The sequence below is a fragment of the Macadamia integrifolia genome, chromosome 8, assembly GCF_013358625.1.
Source record: "Macadamia integrifolia cultivar HAES 741 chromosome 8, SCU_Mint_v3, whole genome shotgun sequence".
NCBI lineage: Eukaryota > Viridiplantae > Streptophyta > Magnoliopsida > Proteales > Proteaceae > Macadamia > Macadamia integrifolia.
Window position 1 is genome coordinate 17330156 of NC_056564.1, and position 16457 is coordinate 17346612.

General features: G+C 37.2%; 1 protein-coding gene across 1 annotated transcript in view; it reads right to left on the minus strand.

The window, feature by feature from the left end:
* Window positions 1–15822, minus strand: part of LOC122087261 (cleavage and polyadenylation specificity factor subunit 2) — an 18361-nt gene extending 2539 nt beyond the window's left edge. The window contains exons 1-15 of the mRNA XM_042656329.1: window positions 15501–15822; window positions 12466–12634; window positions 10131–10227; window positions 9700–9826; window positions 9483–9598; window positions 9286–9380; window positions 9059–9210; window positions 8762–8819; window positions 8540–8647; window positions 7488–7740; window positions 5288–5472; window positions 4904–4996; window positions 2010–2108; window positions 1664–1795; window positions 1518–1562 (exon numbers count right to left, since the gene is read on the minus strand). Of these exons, the coding sequence (XP_042512263.1) occupies window positions 1518–1562; window positions 1664–1795; window positions 2010–2108; window positions 4904–4996; window positions 5288–5472; window positions 7488–7740; window positions 8540–8647; window positions 8762–8819; window positions 9059–9210; window positions 9286–9380; window positions 9483–9598; window positions 9700–9826; window positions 10131–10227; window positions 12466–12634; window positions 15501–15649 (1878 nt within the window). The 5' untranslated portion in view covers window positions 15650–15822. The remainder of the gene's footprint in view (window positions 1–1517; window positions 1563–1663; window positions 1796–2009; window positions 2109–4903; window positions 4997–5287; window positions 5473–7487; window positions 7741–8539; window positions 8648–8761; window positions 8820–9058; window positions 9211–9285; window positions 9381–9482; window positions 9599–9699; window positions 9827–10130; window positions 10228–12465; window positions 12635–15500) is intronic.
* Between the last annotated feature and the right edge of the window lie 635 nt (window positions 15823–16457).

The window sequence follows — 16457 nt, forward strand, 5'->3', positions numbered from 1 at the left end:
AAAAAAAAAACCATAACTATTTTGATTGGGGTCAATATTGTGACCAGGTTTGATCGGTGCACAACATCATCCTAGTAGCTCCTATTCCTGAAGACCCTTCCAGCTATGAGTTTGAACCACCATGGCATTAGACTATTACTATATGTAACAAACCTCAACCTTTATAACGATTTCAATTGAATGCACTTATCTCATTATACTTCCATTTTAGTCTTTATATGCATGTTATATATTGCTTATTTATACCGTGTTTTGCTCCAAAAGTGTATTTCCACACGTATCTTGAGTCCTTGACCACTTCTATGCGTATCTTTAGTTCATCTTGTGTATCTCCTATACAATATGATACATCTCTCAAGGTTGGTTACAACAAGATTGTACCTTACTTTTTTGCCCCTCGTCTTATTCCCAAAAGCTATTTAATGCAGAATTTTCAATGAGGGTAAATATGTCCTTTCACATAAAACTGCATTAAATACTCCATTAAACGACTTTTGACTTTTTGAAAACCCATTTGTACCGCTAAATTAGAAACTATATTAAATAACTTTTGAGAATAAGATGAGTGGCAAAAAAGAAAGGTTATAACTTGTTAGTTCACCACTTTGGTAATGAAAAGTTATTCCAATATTTTACCTTTTAAAAGGAATGAACTGAATGATTACAGCAGTGTTGATTCAAAGGCCCATTTGAAGGTGGATTCCTTCAACCCTAGTTGGATTTCTAGGTGAATTATCCTTTTTTTCTCCACTTCTCTTTTCTACTTTCTATTTCTTCATCTTATATATGTTATAGCAGTTTCTTTAAGCTCTGTAACAGTCTCTTTTCACCACTTCTGTTCACTAAACTCTCACCAAAGAACAGTCTCTTCTATCAACTCACATCTTCATCCTTTCATCCACCATCAATACCTACCCTAGTCTCAACCTAAACCCTGTCCCTAACTTTCTCTTTTCTGTCATGAAGGATATAAATGGCAAAAGGGCTAAAGAAAAAAACAGAAATGACACAAAGTTGTAATCCCAAAACACAAAGCATATGATTGAATCGATAGTGGCAAAGAATTCCCAAGTGGTTGTGATCCACTGAACACTATCTTTTGCCTAATTATCTGCAAAATAAGTTGACAAAATTTCTCTTAGTTCCACAAAAACTATGGGTAGTTGTGATTTGATTCCACCACTTGGACACTGTTAAACTGTAGAACACTAGTTCTATTTATCCTAGAGAGTAAAGTCTTCCCAAATTTCTGTATGTTCTATTGTTAAAGCTCCTCAACGGATAGTTACTATGTCATCAATTACTTACTCTTCACCCCATCCTTTGAGAACCACTGAAGAAAGACTCAAATGTTTCTGTAAGGAATAACATCAATGAAATTCTCAGGTGAAGGACTTTAGAGTTGAAGAGATAACCTATTCCACACACACACAAGAGAGAGAGAGAGAGAGAGAGAGAGAGAGAGGAGAGAGAGAGAGACAATATAAAGCATAAGAGATTCAAGTTGAGATACTCACCTTCTTGAAGAGCACATTACTCATCAGCTTCTCAGAAAGTTGCACCTACCATTCAGACAACAGACCCAAGAGGAAAAAGGATAAATGCAGGGTTATCAAAATACTGCTAGCCCACAAAAACTTAAACAGTTGTCGATGGCAGGTACCTTGTATGCACATAAATCTGAGGTGACATCAATTGCTTCCCCAATTTGAGGCGCATAAACATGGGGGCATACATGTTTCAAGCAGTGTTGCTTCAAATGCTCTGTAGCCTCTGCTGTTCCATGCACCAAAACCTTCATATAGGAAAACACATTGTGAAGTTTATTTTTATCACAAGTGATGCATTACCACCAAAGAATTTACTACATGACAATTGGATTAGGTAGAAAGCCTACAAAATTAGAAACAACGGGTAATCAAATAATTATAGACGATACCATATAGTAAATCAATTAAAAAAAAAAAAAAAAAAAAAAAAAAAAAAAAAAGGGAAGAAGAAGTCCATACAAGCTTCAATGGGGCCACATGTGCAAGAATTGATTTGATTGAACGGCCATCAGAACGACCCTCAAAGTCCATGTAAACCAGAGAACACTTCACTTGCACCTGAAACAGAGAAAAATGTTGAACATGGACATCAATGATCATAGAAATGTAAAAGACTGCAGCATTTTTATAGGTAACAGCTCAAATGACAGGGACATGGATAAAGGTCATACATGGCAAACCTAAAAACTCCAAAAGCCTGAATATGCATATAATGCTGTAAACAATAGGTGAATATAACATATAGATATATTTTTTTCTTTAGAAGGGGAAAAAAAGAAGACAAAAGTGTCAACCGGTTCTGACAAGCCTGTTGGTGTCGAACACATGTTGATACAGACAGATAATGACAAATGGGTATGTCCTTGCATTGCCACCGCAGAATATGAGAAATCGTAGAACTACATCATTAAAGCATAACATGTTGGGATGCAGCTCATAAAGTTATAAATCGATTTGTCAGGGCAGTAAAGAAGATATAAAGGCATGCTTGGTTGCAAGGCTCCTTTAACACAGTAGAAGAAAAAGCAATGGGTGGTGAGCATAGTTGTCAAGGCATCTAGGCGTCCAGGTGCCCTTTGCTGGAAGGGCGCCTTGGTCGCTGATGCAGATCAGATGATGGAAGATCTATTTGTGGTGGCAAAGAAGAGAAAATGGGGAGAAGAGAGAGAAGAAAGGAAATAGATTTTGTGGGGGAGAAAGAGAGAGCACGCAACTCATTTTTCAAAAACAAAACTACTCTATTCATTCCAAATTGTGGGTGAGGTTTAGCCACTTACATGTATTTATAAAATAGAAAAAAGAAATAAAATTGGAGTCTAACTAACCTAAGCTTCCTACTTAACTCAAACAATTAAATAATAAAATAAATAACTTAAATAGATAAAGAACCCCTTCCATATGTAGACTCTTTAGAAAGAGCCGTAAGCTAACTCAAAATGAACCTTATCTCCTCCAAACTAAGTCTCACAAATAGGATAAACTTTATCTAAGAAGATAATTCTAACCAATAGCTAATGGACCCCACTACTAATATTAACTACCTAATTAAAATACTAATTTCATATACCCCCTTTGATCCTAAAATTTGGGCCTTATAATTGAGCCTATTACACATAAAAGCACTTAAAACAAAAGCCATAACCATATATTATCAAAACAGACCTAAAATAAAAGATCAAACCACATCCAATGGTGGTGATCATACTCTTGAATTAGTCACCTTGACAAGTTGGGTGTCGCATTGATTCCCCCCCCCCCTCCCCTTCCAAAGCCTAGGATAGCCTAGCACGATACAACTATGGTGGTGGGAAAAGAAAATGCATAAATTAACGAGATACAAGAAATTCAGAAACTTCTCTACGAGACAGTTTATGTTCCTCCAATTATAGGATCCTGTACTAAATAATGGTATCCTATAGTAGAGGTATGGAGCCTTCAGCAGCCAGTCTTATAGCCTCCATACAGGGTGGGCAACTTCAGCTGGCACTGGATTGAGCAATCGATTAATTTTGAATGGGAACAAGCCCAAGTCCTGGCCCAATGTACTTCAAATTTTACTCCAAAGTTTTCATGCGCCAGCCTGATTTGCACCCCTACCTCTGTACTTCTGTAGTATGGGATTGAATGTGATCATCATCACAGCCGGATCTCAGATTTAGCATATAACATGGTAAAGTTTCTGCCGGCCCTTGTTTATATCCAAACTTCAAATCCCATTGAGTGTCTTCTTTCCAGTGGGTACATCAACTGAGGATTGTGGCAGTTTTTTCCCGTGTAATCACAACTTCTACTTTGTACACTCCTTCGACTGGTAGATTCCACCACATTGCTCCATGGGGCCAAGTAATGTGACCATATTCGGGGTTCCTAACTTGCCAATTGAACTCCATGTGTAATAGGCAACTAAATCTTTCAAATATGGAAACCACAATATTCTGCAGATTTACAGAATTCAACATTAAAAGGGTTCGGTTCGACAATGAAGGACTGTCGGAGAACAGCCTTCAACGTCAAGTTGAGGCCTCAAAAGTCGACCAGAATTGAGTGCATGTTGAAGTATGGTTCTCACAAACTTGACATTTTAAAGGTTCGATACTTTAATAAATCCATTCAACAAAGGAGAGCCTTGTCCCTTGTAATCACAACTTCTACTTTGTAGATTCCTTCCACTAGAAGATCATGAAATGGCACTGTTATACTTATGAAACTTTAGTCACTAAAACCACTTCTTGTGCTTGTTTTGTGCTGAAAGTTAACCAGTGAGATGGGCACGATACGCTCCATCACATGGACCCACCCATGCCCATTCAATATCTGCAATGTGGCAAGAAAAACATGAAATAATTTCAGGCTAAACATCCCCAATGCTTGTGACAATTATATTCTCCCAAAACAAAGCAGTTGCACATGATCAGGACAGCATTATCAAAAGATGCCCAACAAGTTAAGAACGTAGGGCACCTGCATATATCATTGAAGAAAGGACAACGACAGTAGTCCTGTGAAGAAGACAATCTACCAAAATATTTATGATCATGGCATATCCAATGCCTAATGAATGAAGCAGATCTTATGAAACAGGAAACAGAATGACCATGGTGTATTTCAATTTCTTACACACGAAGTAGATCTTATGAAACAGGAACCAGAATGATCATGGCATATTTAATTTCTAATGCATGAAGCACACCTTGAACAGCCGAACCCCATTAACTAATTAGCAAGATTAATCAATTCATACTCTACCAAACACAACTGTTCATTTAATTCACTGATTTCACTTAAGTTCCAACTACAGAACCTGGAGCATAGCCTGTTAGGGTGCAACAACAAAAAGCTCTTGTTCAACTTACAGTCAATTCATTTGAAACAACTTTTGAAGGCTTCGAATCAAGAAACAAGTTAGCAGACCCTTCATCAAGTTTGCCATCCAAATCTCCACCAACCTGGGGCAATATGTATGGAATATCAGTAACATATTGGACACATCCATAAATATAATTGAATACATCAGGATATTTGGCCCTTCCACATGGATATTTGCCGTAAATAGACTAATAGAAAATGGAAGCCAATTTTGAACCAAGCAAAGAACTTCATACCCATTAACTCACCCTTAGTTAATGTTTCATAAGTAAAATCTATTATTTTTTAGGTCAACTATAGCCAATATCAACTCTGATATAATTATACAAAATGAAGCTACAACAAGAAGATTTTTGATAATCTCAACTTACACGCATTGATATTTGGTCCATGTCTTCTTCCTTAAGTACGTAATCATCAGGATTAATGACCTCACCAAAATCATCCCATTCAGAAGAGTTCTCAAAGAAGGGAAACATCGGGGAAACATTAGTGGACGGAGGAACAAATCCATCAATGAAGATGTCCTGGTGCCCACCACCATGTGGACTGGTCACTGCAAAGTATATCAAGAAGTGAATTTATCTATTTATTTTCATCAGGACAAGGCAGGGGTTAAATATAATCTCATTTAAGGAGAAGGAACCAGACTAAGCATGTGCATCCACAGCAAAGAATGCATGTATAATAATATCCACACAGTAAACAAACCGTCACAGAAAATTACTGATGCAGAGGGAAATGCAGTTATGCCAAATAAAAATATCTTTCACTGAGGAAAAGAATAAGAAAATCTTCAATAGAACACCTAATCATAAATACATGTTCGAGGATACAGAATATGCTTGAGAATTCAAAATGAAATGAAAGGCATATCCTCTGCCAGAAAATTAGTAACATATGAAAATTTTTTAAATATGGTTGGAGAAATAATGTCAAGAAGACACAATTTCACATGCATGGAATGTATGGTAAAAGATAACTGTTGAGATTGCAACATCTAATTGATCAGAAAATAACTAAAACAAATTTCATCACTTCATGACATGAAAAGATCAAATTTCTTAAGTTATTACAAGAATAAATTCTGGATTTATCAAAAATAAACTAATAAATGCATATAATCTGGACAGTACCCTGAACACAACAAAGAACTTATGCCAGATTGGGCACAACTTGCCTAATGTCCAAGTTTCAGATGGTAAGCGACTTAGCTGGGTACTATAGTTATCATCATTTGCCCTCTCCAATATATTTTTAACTCCACACAACCCATATCTCTTATATTATCATTAACTCTTGTATAAATATAAATAAATAAATAAATAAATAATTTCTATTCATCACTAAAATATGTCTTTCGAGGTGATACTACTTTCCGCTGTAACCCTTATTTATTATTATTTTTTTTTAAGTGACCGAAAAGCAAAATAACAAAAAATACTTTGAAGTGACCACTGTAATACTAATATTAATGTTCAATAAAGCCCTTGATTTCTTATCTCTAATAGAAAAAATCCAACTACAAAAATACATCCATCTAAATGTAAGCCCCAAAAAAATAAGGCCAAAAGGAAGCAGTTCAGGTGGACTTGATGGTGGAGGCAGATCCAAAAATTGATTTTTTACATACAGCATGCCAATTGAGAAATTTTGTACCATTGATGGAAAGAAGATACCATGTATTGGTCATGTCAAATTTGGGGCCCTCATTCAATTCTCTGTCCCACCATCCTTTCAACATTTTCTTAAATTTTCAAGGGTTCAGAATCATTCAAAGACAATTAGTTCTTAACCATTTTTCCTGACCTTGTTTGAATTTTGACACATGGCAGAAACCATTTGGGCCCAAACTCGACACATAAGCAGGGGAGTGTAGGCCTTACCAATCAATAAAATTTGGGCCCCAACAAAAATGGCACGAAGCAGACATTAAGCCCAATCTACCTTGGGAAGCAAGTCCAACTGACCTGTGCCCATGCACCCAAAATATAATGTATGGATAAAGAATTAGACATTTGGAGATGTCTAGCACTCCAATTGTCTCCAATACTGCAAGTCTGCAACCCTAAGCCATGATCACATGCCTCACGGTCATTTGGCCTAAAAAAAAAAGGGGAAATATCTAAAAGTTACTCTAAAGTGAAAAAAAAAGTGACAGCAATGACATCAGTTTCCATTATTTTGAAATGGCATTCTTGTTTCAAACTGAAATTATCAGTTATTTATCCAACTGTCCATGTCCGCCATGTGTCCAGGAAGCATAACCTTTTGAGTTTTGACGGTACTAAATGTTACTAACAGTTTTGGCATTTACTTTCATCCCCACCCACCCACCCACCCAAAAAAAATAATAAAAAAAAATTATGATAAGAACTTCCAATCTTTGACAAAACAAAGTAGAGTGTGTAAAAAAACATGATACATTTTAAGGAGAACCTAAAAGAAATACAAAACAGCTTATTCTTTTTTTTACTCTTTGGAATTATTTATTCACCAAAAAAAAAAAAAAAAACAAAAACAAAAACAAAATGATTGCAATCTCAAGAGACAAGAAATGCATAAGCATACCATCTGAAGAGACATGGGTATTATTTGCATCAATGACCATAGGATCACCCAAATTAGCATCAGACTCATGAGATGCTTTTAACTCCTCTTCTTTGCTAAGACTAGCTTTTAGAGCTTCCTCTTTTTTAATTCGGTTTTGTTCTTCTTCATAAGCTCGTAACTCGTCCCCAACCAAAGGAACCCTTTTGCTCATGGTGACCTTTACTGCTTTAGGTGGTGGATCTGCCTGAAGCATTCGTGCTAACGTCGCAAACTGCATGTATTTTTAATAAAAATATCAGGACAGGCATATTTTAAGAGCACTGTCAAGGGAATACCAGCCAAAGTCATGGAAATGAAATTTCCATATATACAATATGAATTTTTGTTTTAACTTTCAACACATGGGGATCCTAAACATGTACAATCAACATCCCATCCTTGTTAGAATAATTTTCTATATATTCTAACCATCTGATTATATGTCCTTTGCATTTCAAATTTTCATGGACCAAATGGAAGATTATAAATATTTAAACTGTTACAACCACTTATCCCTATTAAGGGACAGAACAATTTATATCATCCCCCACAGGAACAGGCCCACATACATGGCTCTACACGTGGCACCATCACATGGCACCAAGGGCCACAAGGCATAAGTGGTACAACACACAAACCCATTGCACTTATCAAGGATCGAACAGCCAATCTCCCAGCTTTGCTACCATGTTACAACCGCTTATCCCAAAAGCTCAAGCTATTAAGGGCCACAACAATGTATATCAAGACAACAATATGTATCACCATAGACTTGACAGAAATTTTGAATTACCCTATGCCTGTCCTCAACTCAACTCAGCCATATCCCAACTAAATGGGGTCAGCTGCATGGATCCAATGCCTATCATAAAGAGAAAAAAAGGACAAGTCTAATCCATGCCCACAAACAAGTAAAGAATATAATGAAGGAGAAATTGATTTTTTCTCTCCTCCTCATCCAATGATATCTGTCAGCAAAAAATCATATTTCTGAAGCCACAGTGTAAGATAGGCCTCAGAGAAAACTATACCTGGCCTCTTTCAGTAAAAAGCACGAGATTCTTGACGTCAGTAGCCCATTCGGCAAATATGTTGTGAGAAAACCCCACTTCCAAACTGGCCATTGATGCTAGAACAATCTAAACAAGGTGAATCAGTACACTGTATGTATGTATGTATGTATGTATGTACGTGCATATATCTGAATGTATGCATGTGCATTGTGTAGGGAACTAGAGAGTGAGGATCCTGACCTTTGGGCCATCTGGGATTTTCTCAAGCTCATTCTTGTTGATTATAAGGGTGACATGCCTGCAATTTTTAACAGAAATGGTTCTTACTGTTCAGAAGAAATAGTGGGGAGAAAAGGGAACAATATAGTGGTTCAGCATTTTAAATACTTCCTAACTGTTATTTACCAAGACAGCCTAAAACAGATATGGAGGAGCCAAAAAAAAAAGACTTCCAGGTAGCAAAAAAAAAATATATATATATATATATATATTGGCAAGAAAGCATTCTTTGGAAACTATAACAAAGGCGTTACTTACTTCAAAAGAAAAGCATTATCTCGTGTGTGTTCGAAGGACTTGCCAATAGAATCACTCATCCACTCAAGGAAGCTTTTAACATACTCAATTGTGCTTGGTGCAACATAGGTGAGAAAAAAGATGGGATAGGTAAGGTGATGCTGTGCCCAGTGCTGCCATATCCGCCAAAGTCATCTTTAGAGTTCTGAGAATTTTAACTTGAAAAAGTACCACAGGTTCAGAAATACCTGTTCCAGCATCAAAATAAGTTCCAAGACTCGTCCAGCTGTATCAACTGGAAGTAGTACATTTCCTTCTGCCCTTAGAGTCTTCAGTATGGCATCTATAAGAAAACGAAAGCATCCAATAGTAAAAAACCAAGAAAGCATTTTCATATATGTATATTATTTCAAAGAGTCAACCATCACTGAGGAAAAGGGAATACCAAGGAATTCTTGATCCCTTTGGCGTCTAGAAGGCTGATTGTTCAAAGCATTGTAAGCATCTGTTATTAGAACAGCTGGTCGAACAAAAGATTCCAAGACAGTTCCATTCAAGTGCCTGATAAATATTGGAACAAAAAGAAATGTCATGTAAGCATTTTATGGTAGACAGATCCCCCACTTGGATTCAAGTATTTGGAAGGAGGAGCTTCATATAACCTTTCCTTGCGATGGTTGAAGTCAACAGCATATATTACATCTTCTCCATCTTTTGTGATCTTCCAAACTGTACCTCCCAAAAGATGCCCAGCCACATGAGGGGCAATAACAATTCCTTCACCTTTGCCTGTATGAAAGTTTTTAGTTCAAGGACTCACGGATGCATAAGAAGAAAATATAGAAGAGTAGTTGTTTCAAAATATCTCAATATCAGACACACAAGCAGATCCACCTGTGTCACAAAGGCAGTGCATGTGCAAAGGAGCTAGGCCTGCCATTAATTAAGATGTGTACTGGTCCTTAACAGACCGCAAGTACAGCATAAACGAATCTGTTCGGATGACAGAATTCATATATCCTGAACCAAGAATTTCTCTACCTGATCTCATATTTGGAGAGGCATTTTAAAGAGAGAAGATTTTGACACCTACCAGTTAGATGATAGTTCTGAGAATATGTCAATTTGGTCACATTTTGGAAAGCAGAATCAATATCGTCTAGAGTAAACAAGTCAAATTCTGAAACTTGCTGCAATAGGAAAGAACTCAGAAAGGTCAGCAGTGTCCAAATCTAGCTCTTCAGATCTAAATAACATGACTATAATGAGATGTAAAAAAAAAAAGCTAGCCAAAGGTCTGAACTGTGTATACTGTATACGTAAAAGAAGGAAAAGAACCTGCACAAAGACAAGCACGCAAAAAGGAGCTGATAGGATGAGGAAAGATTACACTGAACATTCAAGTTCAATGTACAGAACAATAGTTGTAAACACTGCTAAGTTGTTAAGTGTTAAGTGTTATTAGGTGTTACCACTGTTCTTAAGGCATATTTGGTAATATGTAGCTGTCAATGTTTAGAGTTGTAATATTTAAGTCGAGTCCATTATTGTAATTGCACACTATTACAGGTATTATATAAAGCAACATAGGAGGTCTCAGTTAGACATACAGTCTAACCGAGACTCCCACTCTCTCTCCCTCTCATTGGTTCTTCTCTTTTCTGGTCGTCTGAGCTTTGATATCAAAGCAAAGGTCAGATATTTCACGTTGAGTATATTTTAAAGCATTATCTAGACGAAAATTTTTAGAGCTAAAATCACCATAGAAGTGGTGAGGAAAGACATGCAAAGCTTAGGCCTTGTACCAAGAATGACCTCGAAGGCTCGAATAGAGCTGATTGGAGGGCAAGGATCCATGAAGCCAACACCATTTAATTGGGAAAAGGCTGAGTTGTCGCTGTTGTTGTTGTATCTGACGAATAATTTTAATTGACACACCAAATTAAGTCTGTATTTCAGAATAAAATTGTTTAAGAACTACTAAAAATTCAGAATGATCCTTTAACAAATATAACCAAGTCATTCGAGAGTGTTCATCAACAAAAGTAACAAAATAAAATAACCCTATTAACTCTTAACATGACACGGACCCCACATGTCAGAGTGAACTAAGGAGAAAAAGGAAAAATAGCAGAAGCATCCCAAGGCGAGAATGAGGTGCGATGATGCTTTCCAAGCTCTAATGCTTCACACCCTAGCCAAGAGACATTCAACTTGGGATGGAAATTTGAAGGTTAGGGGAAAATTCAACTTAGCATGAAAACAAAAGTAAAAAAAAAAAAAAAAAAAAAAAAAAAAAAAATATTATCCTTCAAGGGTAGAAAAACAATGCCCAAGTGCACAATGCAAGCATCCCAATCTACTATCTCTCACATTCAAAGGCTTCAAATTCAAAGGTTAGGGGAACGGAGAAGATTCAATGCTTCTTATGGGAGACCAGTAAGTTAAAACCGAAAAATGTCAGTTGACTATTGGTATTCGAATAAAAAACTATGGTGCTTAGGTCTTCAACAAGGGAGCACTATGAGCAAAGCACTTTTGGACAAATGATTTTTATATTTTGAAAGGAAGAAGCACTTTAGAGGTGGATAATAAGAGCACTAGATAGGACCCAATGAGGTATGAACATAGGACCACTGGTTTTGAAAGTGATATGCAACTATCACATTTTGTGAAAGATACTGAGAAATCAAAGGATGAATCATCAGAAGCCTACTTGCCTATGAAGGAATTGGCCATCATTACATCAGCACTCTATTTGAATATTGTGTTGTAGGATATTGACATATTTCCTTAAAAGATTAAATTCTTTTTTTTTCCCCCTTGATTCTTTATGTTTCATGAATATGTTTCTTTATGGTTGTTTAAGTTCCAAAAGCAAAAAAGCACAATAAACCCGACAGAGTCAGGATCTTCATGAACTTTTCGTTGCTCTGTACGATTATAAGATGTGCATTTAGCTCAACAAATCTCATCAATAGATAAGCTAGTAATGGCCAGCCAAAAGTCAGTAGTCAGCAGACTTGTCATTGGGACCAAGTCCAGCCACGGCGGTGGTGGCTAGGCGCCTTGCTGCCTCAGCAATGAATACGCATGCACCATGATTGGACTAAAATATGCCCGGCATGCCAGTTCACAGGTGAATTTTCTTCCCTCTTCTTTGACTGGAACTGCTCTAGGCACCTACAGATACAAGGCGATCACTCACCTTAGACATCTCAGGCTACTTGTCTACTAGGTAGTACATGCAATTATGGTGGTCAGTACAGGCCAAACACATCTTCAACTTCTATTCCTTCTTTAACTACAGAAAAGCATAATAAGCATTCCCAGAAAGAACTGGTTAAATTATCTAGAAGGAACCACCCAACATTTCATAATTGAATATGAAAAAGTGCAGACGTTGAAAGGATGGAAAGAAACTTCACCTTTCGTGAAAGATAGTGATCATACATTGTCAAGAGTCCTAGTCTGTACACTGGCTCTGTTGAGTAAACTGGAGCAGAAAGTCCGAGTTGTTTCCTTGCATATGGCAAAGCACCAAGATGAAGTGTATCTGGATGTGATAGTAAAATGGCATCTACTGTTGAAGATACCCTGCACACACGAGCTATAATTTCAAGGAATTTCCACAAAACAATGCACAATGGGGCTATTAAATAAAGGTGGCCCCGTTTTCATTTCTTGTTCTTTTTCTATCTTGATAAAGCTGACAGAGATGTACATGCAATGAAGAAGGCATTTTCACCTTCCAAACACCTGCTAGGTACCGCTGTGCTCTGGTATACTGACCTTCCTCCCTGACTTTCTGGTTCAGGGTCAGTATTGGATTTGGGCCATGTACATAAAATATTCTTGAACCACGTGGCATTCTTCTATTGACATTGATTCCAGCTATCAGCCACCAAGGTGTGACATCGGTTTTCATGTTGACATCTCAACTCAGCCTCACCCCAACTAAATGGGGTCGGCTGCATGCATACTTTTTCTCCATTCATCTCTATTCAAAGCCATACTTGTTAGTGGTCCAAAGCTATGCATGTCTTTCCTCACCATTTCTCCTAGAGTCATTTTAGGCCTAACCCAACTTCTTTTAGATCTTTCAATCATAATCAAATCACCCCTCCATATTGGAGCGTTCAAAGGCCTCCACTACACATGTTCACGCCACCTCAAATGACTTTCTCGCAACTTATCACGCATTAGAGCTAATCCTAAATTAGCACTAATTTGTTCGTTCCTTTTTTTTTCCCCCTTGTTCATCTACAAAACAATGTGCAAAAATAAAATGATTAACCTAGGGTCTGCAATAATCACAAAAGACAATCATGGATCATCCGATATGTGCCTACAGATGTGGACACGAGCAATGGGTAGAATGCACCATCTCAACATTTCACGGGTTCCATCTAGCAGATCTCTATGCCTAGGAAAATTTTTTGTACCCAATGTCTTGGACCTTTGGCTTACTATACTGCACACTTTCTCTCTTAAAAAACAAGAATAAAGAGATGAAATTCACAGGAGGAAAGAATATAGAAATTAATTCACACTCTTTTAAAAGGTATGTGAGAAAAATATGTAAAGCCACAATCACAGAAGCTTACACCTCAAAATGAGGGGAGCACACGAAGCAAACATCTCACAATAGAGCAAAACAAATTGGATTCAAATCATATTTAGGGATATTAAATTCAATCTGAGCCCTGTCATATCTGACACGTCATATTTGAGGTTCATATTTTATTGGATTCTGATCAGACTAGGATATGTCGCCCCTTAAAGGAACCAAGATATTAACAAACAACTATATTGCACACATAAAAATATAAACCTGTCCTAATAATAGATTAAAACCTAGCAATGACAACAACAATACTGAGAATTATGAATATTTTCAGATGGATCTTAAGGGGCCATTGCTTGGAGCAATAGTAAAGGGTTCAGGTTTCCAGAACAAATGCCCAGGTTCGAGTCTTGGGAGTGGCCACTTTGAGCAGAAAAACGCCGAAGGTTAGGACTGTCTCCAAACTCACCCCTCCTAGGACCCCGTATAGGCAGGACCAGCAATGGGTAATGGCCCAAATCGGATACAAATGGGATCGGATTGAGGTACACCTGAATTCAATTGTTTAACAGCGCAAATCCACCTTGATTGGTTCATAGTATACTTGAATACATCTAGAATCACACTGGGATCATGATTAGATCTTGTGACACCCCTACCTCATGTGGTTACGCTTAAACCTAGAGTTTTGGTTCGTTTTAAGGGTATATGATTCTTAAATTAGTCAGCAATAGGATTGTCATCACAAGATTGAGACTTCTCTTTCTCTTTTCTAGTTTTAAATGTAGGTAACACTCAACAATTATGTTCAGCATATTTTTAGGACTTTTCAACACTTTGGCAGTTCAATTTCAGATGAAGTGCTTCTCTACTAGATTAAAGGGTTTTGCATTAACTAGCATGTGCCATCTGACATTCTTTCTTTATTCTATCATTTTTTTTTTCTTCCACAAAACCATGCCCCTTATTTTTTCCTGAAACTGAAATCCATAATTGTGATTACCTTCTGATATAAATTGCTGACTGGAAAAATGTTTTTAAACATCCAAAACAGTAAATGATAAAAAATTTCTAAACTTTTGCTGAACGTCTGTAAATTGTTTGTTGGCTGAAATCCATAACCACTTGCTTCTTTTTTTTATACAAAATGATGACTGAGAATCATTTTTAAAATGTACATGAATTAAATGATAAAACTTAATTGAGGTCTTTGAGCGACCAAAAAATAATAATAATTGAGTTTTCTACTTATGCAGACTGAAATCAGTTTGTCTTGTTTATATGTAATAACCAACGTAATCTTTTGGAATTTTCTACATCCCGGTCTTTCTTTTATAGGCTGGTCTGAACTAGGTTGCGATTGGTGACTTATATTGGAAAGTGCATAAAAATCTGGGACATACTAAAGCATTAAAAGAAATTGAAAAAAAAAAATTACCATAGCCTAGAAAAGTGCCAAGAAACAACCATAAACGAGCAGATAGGGACATTGAACACACAAATAAAAACATACCCAACACTTCCTACGTGACCTTCGATCCTTCTCAAATAAATGAGCATGTAACAAATAACTAGGTTAACCTTGTATAGATTTTTCACCATTCTTTTACTGCAATTAAGAAAAATAACAAATGCAGAATCCAAATTTTTCATCATTCTTCTACTGTAATTTTGCAAAGTGACAAATGGAAAATCCTCCACATAGATTACAGAACGCGTTAAAGAAAGATTTTCACTAGGGCCAATTTTTGTTTATACGTTTAGCTTCCCCATGTATAGATTACACTTGAACAAACAAAAGCGAAGGGGAAATGAACAGTTAATAACAAGTTCTGTTTCTACAAAATAAATGGAAAAAAATAGTTTCAGTTAGAGAGGAATGGAGTGGGTACTAACTTGGCAAGGGGTTGAAGAAGATTGGTGTCAAAGAGATCGTTCCATCCGCAGTCGACGAGGAAGTTAAATCCATCAATGGAAAGCAGATAACAGAGAGGATTTTCGCTGTAGACTCCACAGAGTGGAGTGACCTGAACCGATGTTCCCATTGGCACAGACGCTTGCTTCTTTTCCTTCTCACAGGAAGCTATCAAGCAGGAGAGCTCCGAATTGTAGTGACCGGAGAGAAAGCGCAGGACCTGGCGGGGAAGAGGGTTTGGAGCTTTAAACTAAGGACCGAGTTTTCCTTCAGCCACGGTCCACCCGAGGCCTTCGATCGATGTTGAGAGGGAAAATCGCGCAACAATGGGGGTAATTTCGACCTTCAAAAATAATGGGGAGATATAAATGGCCGCTGATGGTCACATAGTGAAGGCGGTGAAGGAATCTAGGTCGTTTTGATCGCCTGGCTCGGCCGATTCAACCCATATCCTATCGCATCTGGGGGTGTTAAATGCTAGCCAGCACCAATAGGCTTGACCGGTTAAAGGCAACATTGGACCAGCCGGTTATTAGTTGGCCTCCAGTGCGGGGCCTAGCTCTATCTATTATCACCGATTGGTAATGATGTTTGGTTGTAGCCCTTCGGATGTTTATGGCCTGATTAGCCTGTTTATAGCCTAATTAGTCCAATTATAGTAGGATTAGCCAATTAAAACGTGTCCTTGCCAGAGTCTCTGAAACTCAATTACTTAAACAATCGATAATGGTGCAAGGCCTTAAATTGTTGGGAATTAATTAAACCTAATCGAAATTGATTGGCCCAACAACGACACTCATACTTATCACCCTTTTGTTTTCGTAAAAAAATAATAGAATTCAAGATGCTATATGTTTTTTTTTAAGAAAAATTGAGAAGAATAAGTATTTAATAAAAGGGAAAAAGATCACTACTTGGTCATGCGTCCCTACAGGCCT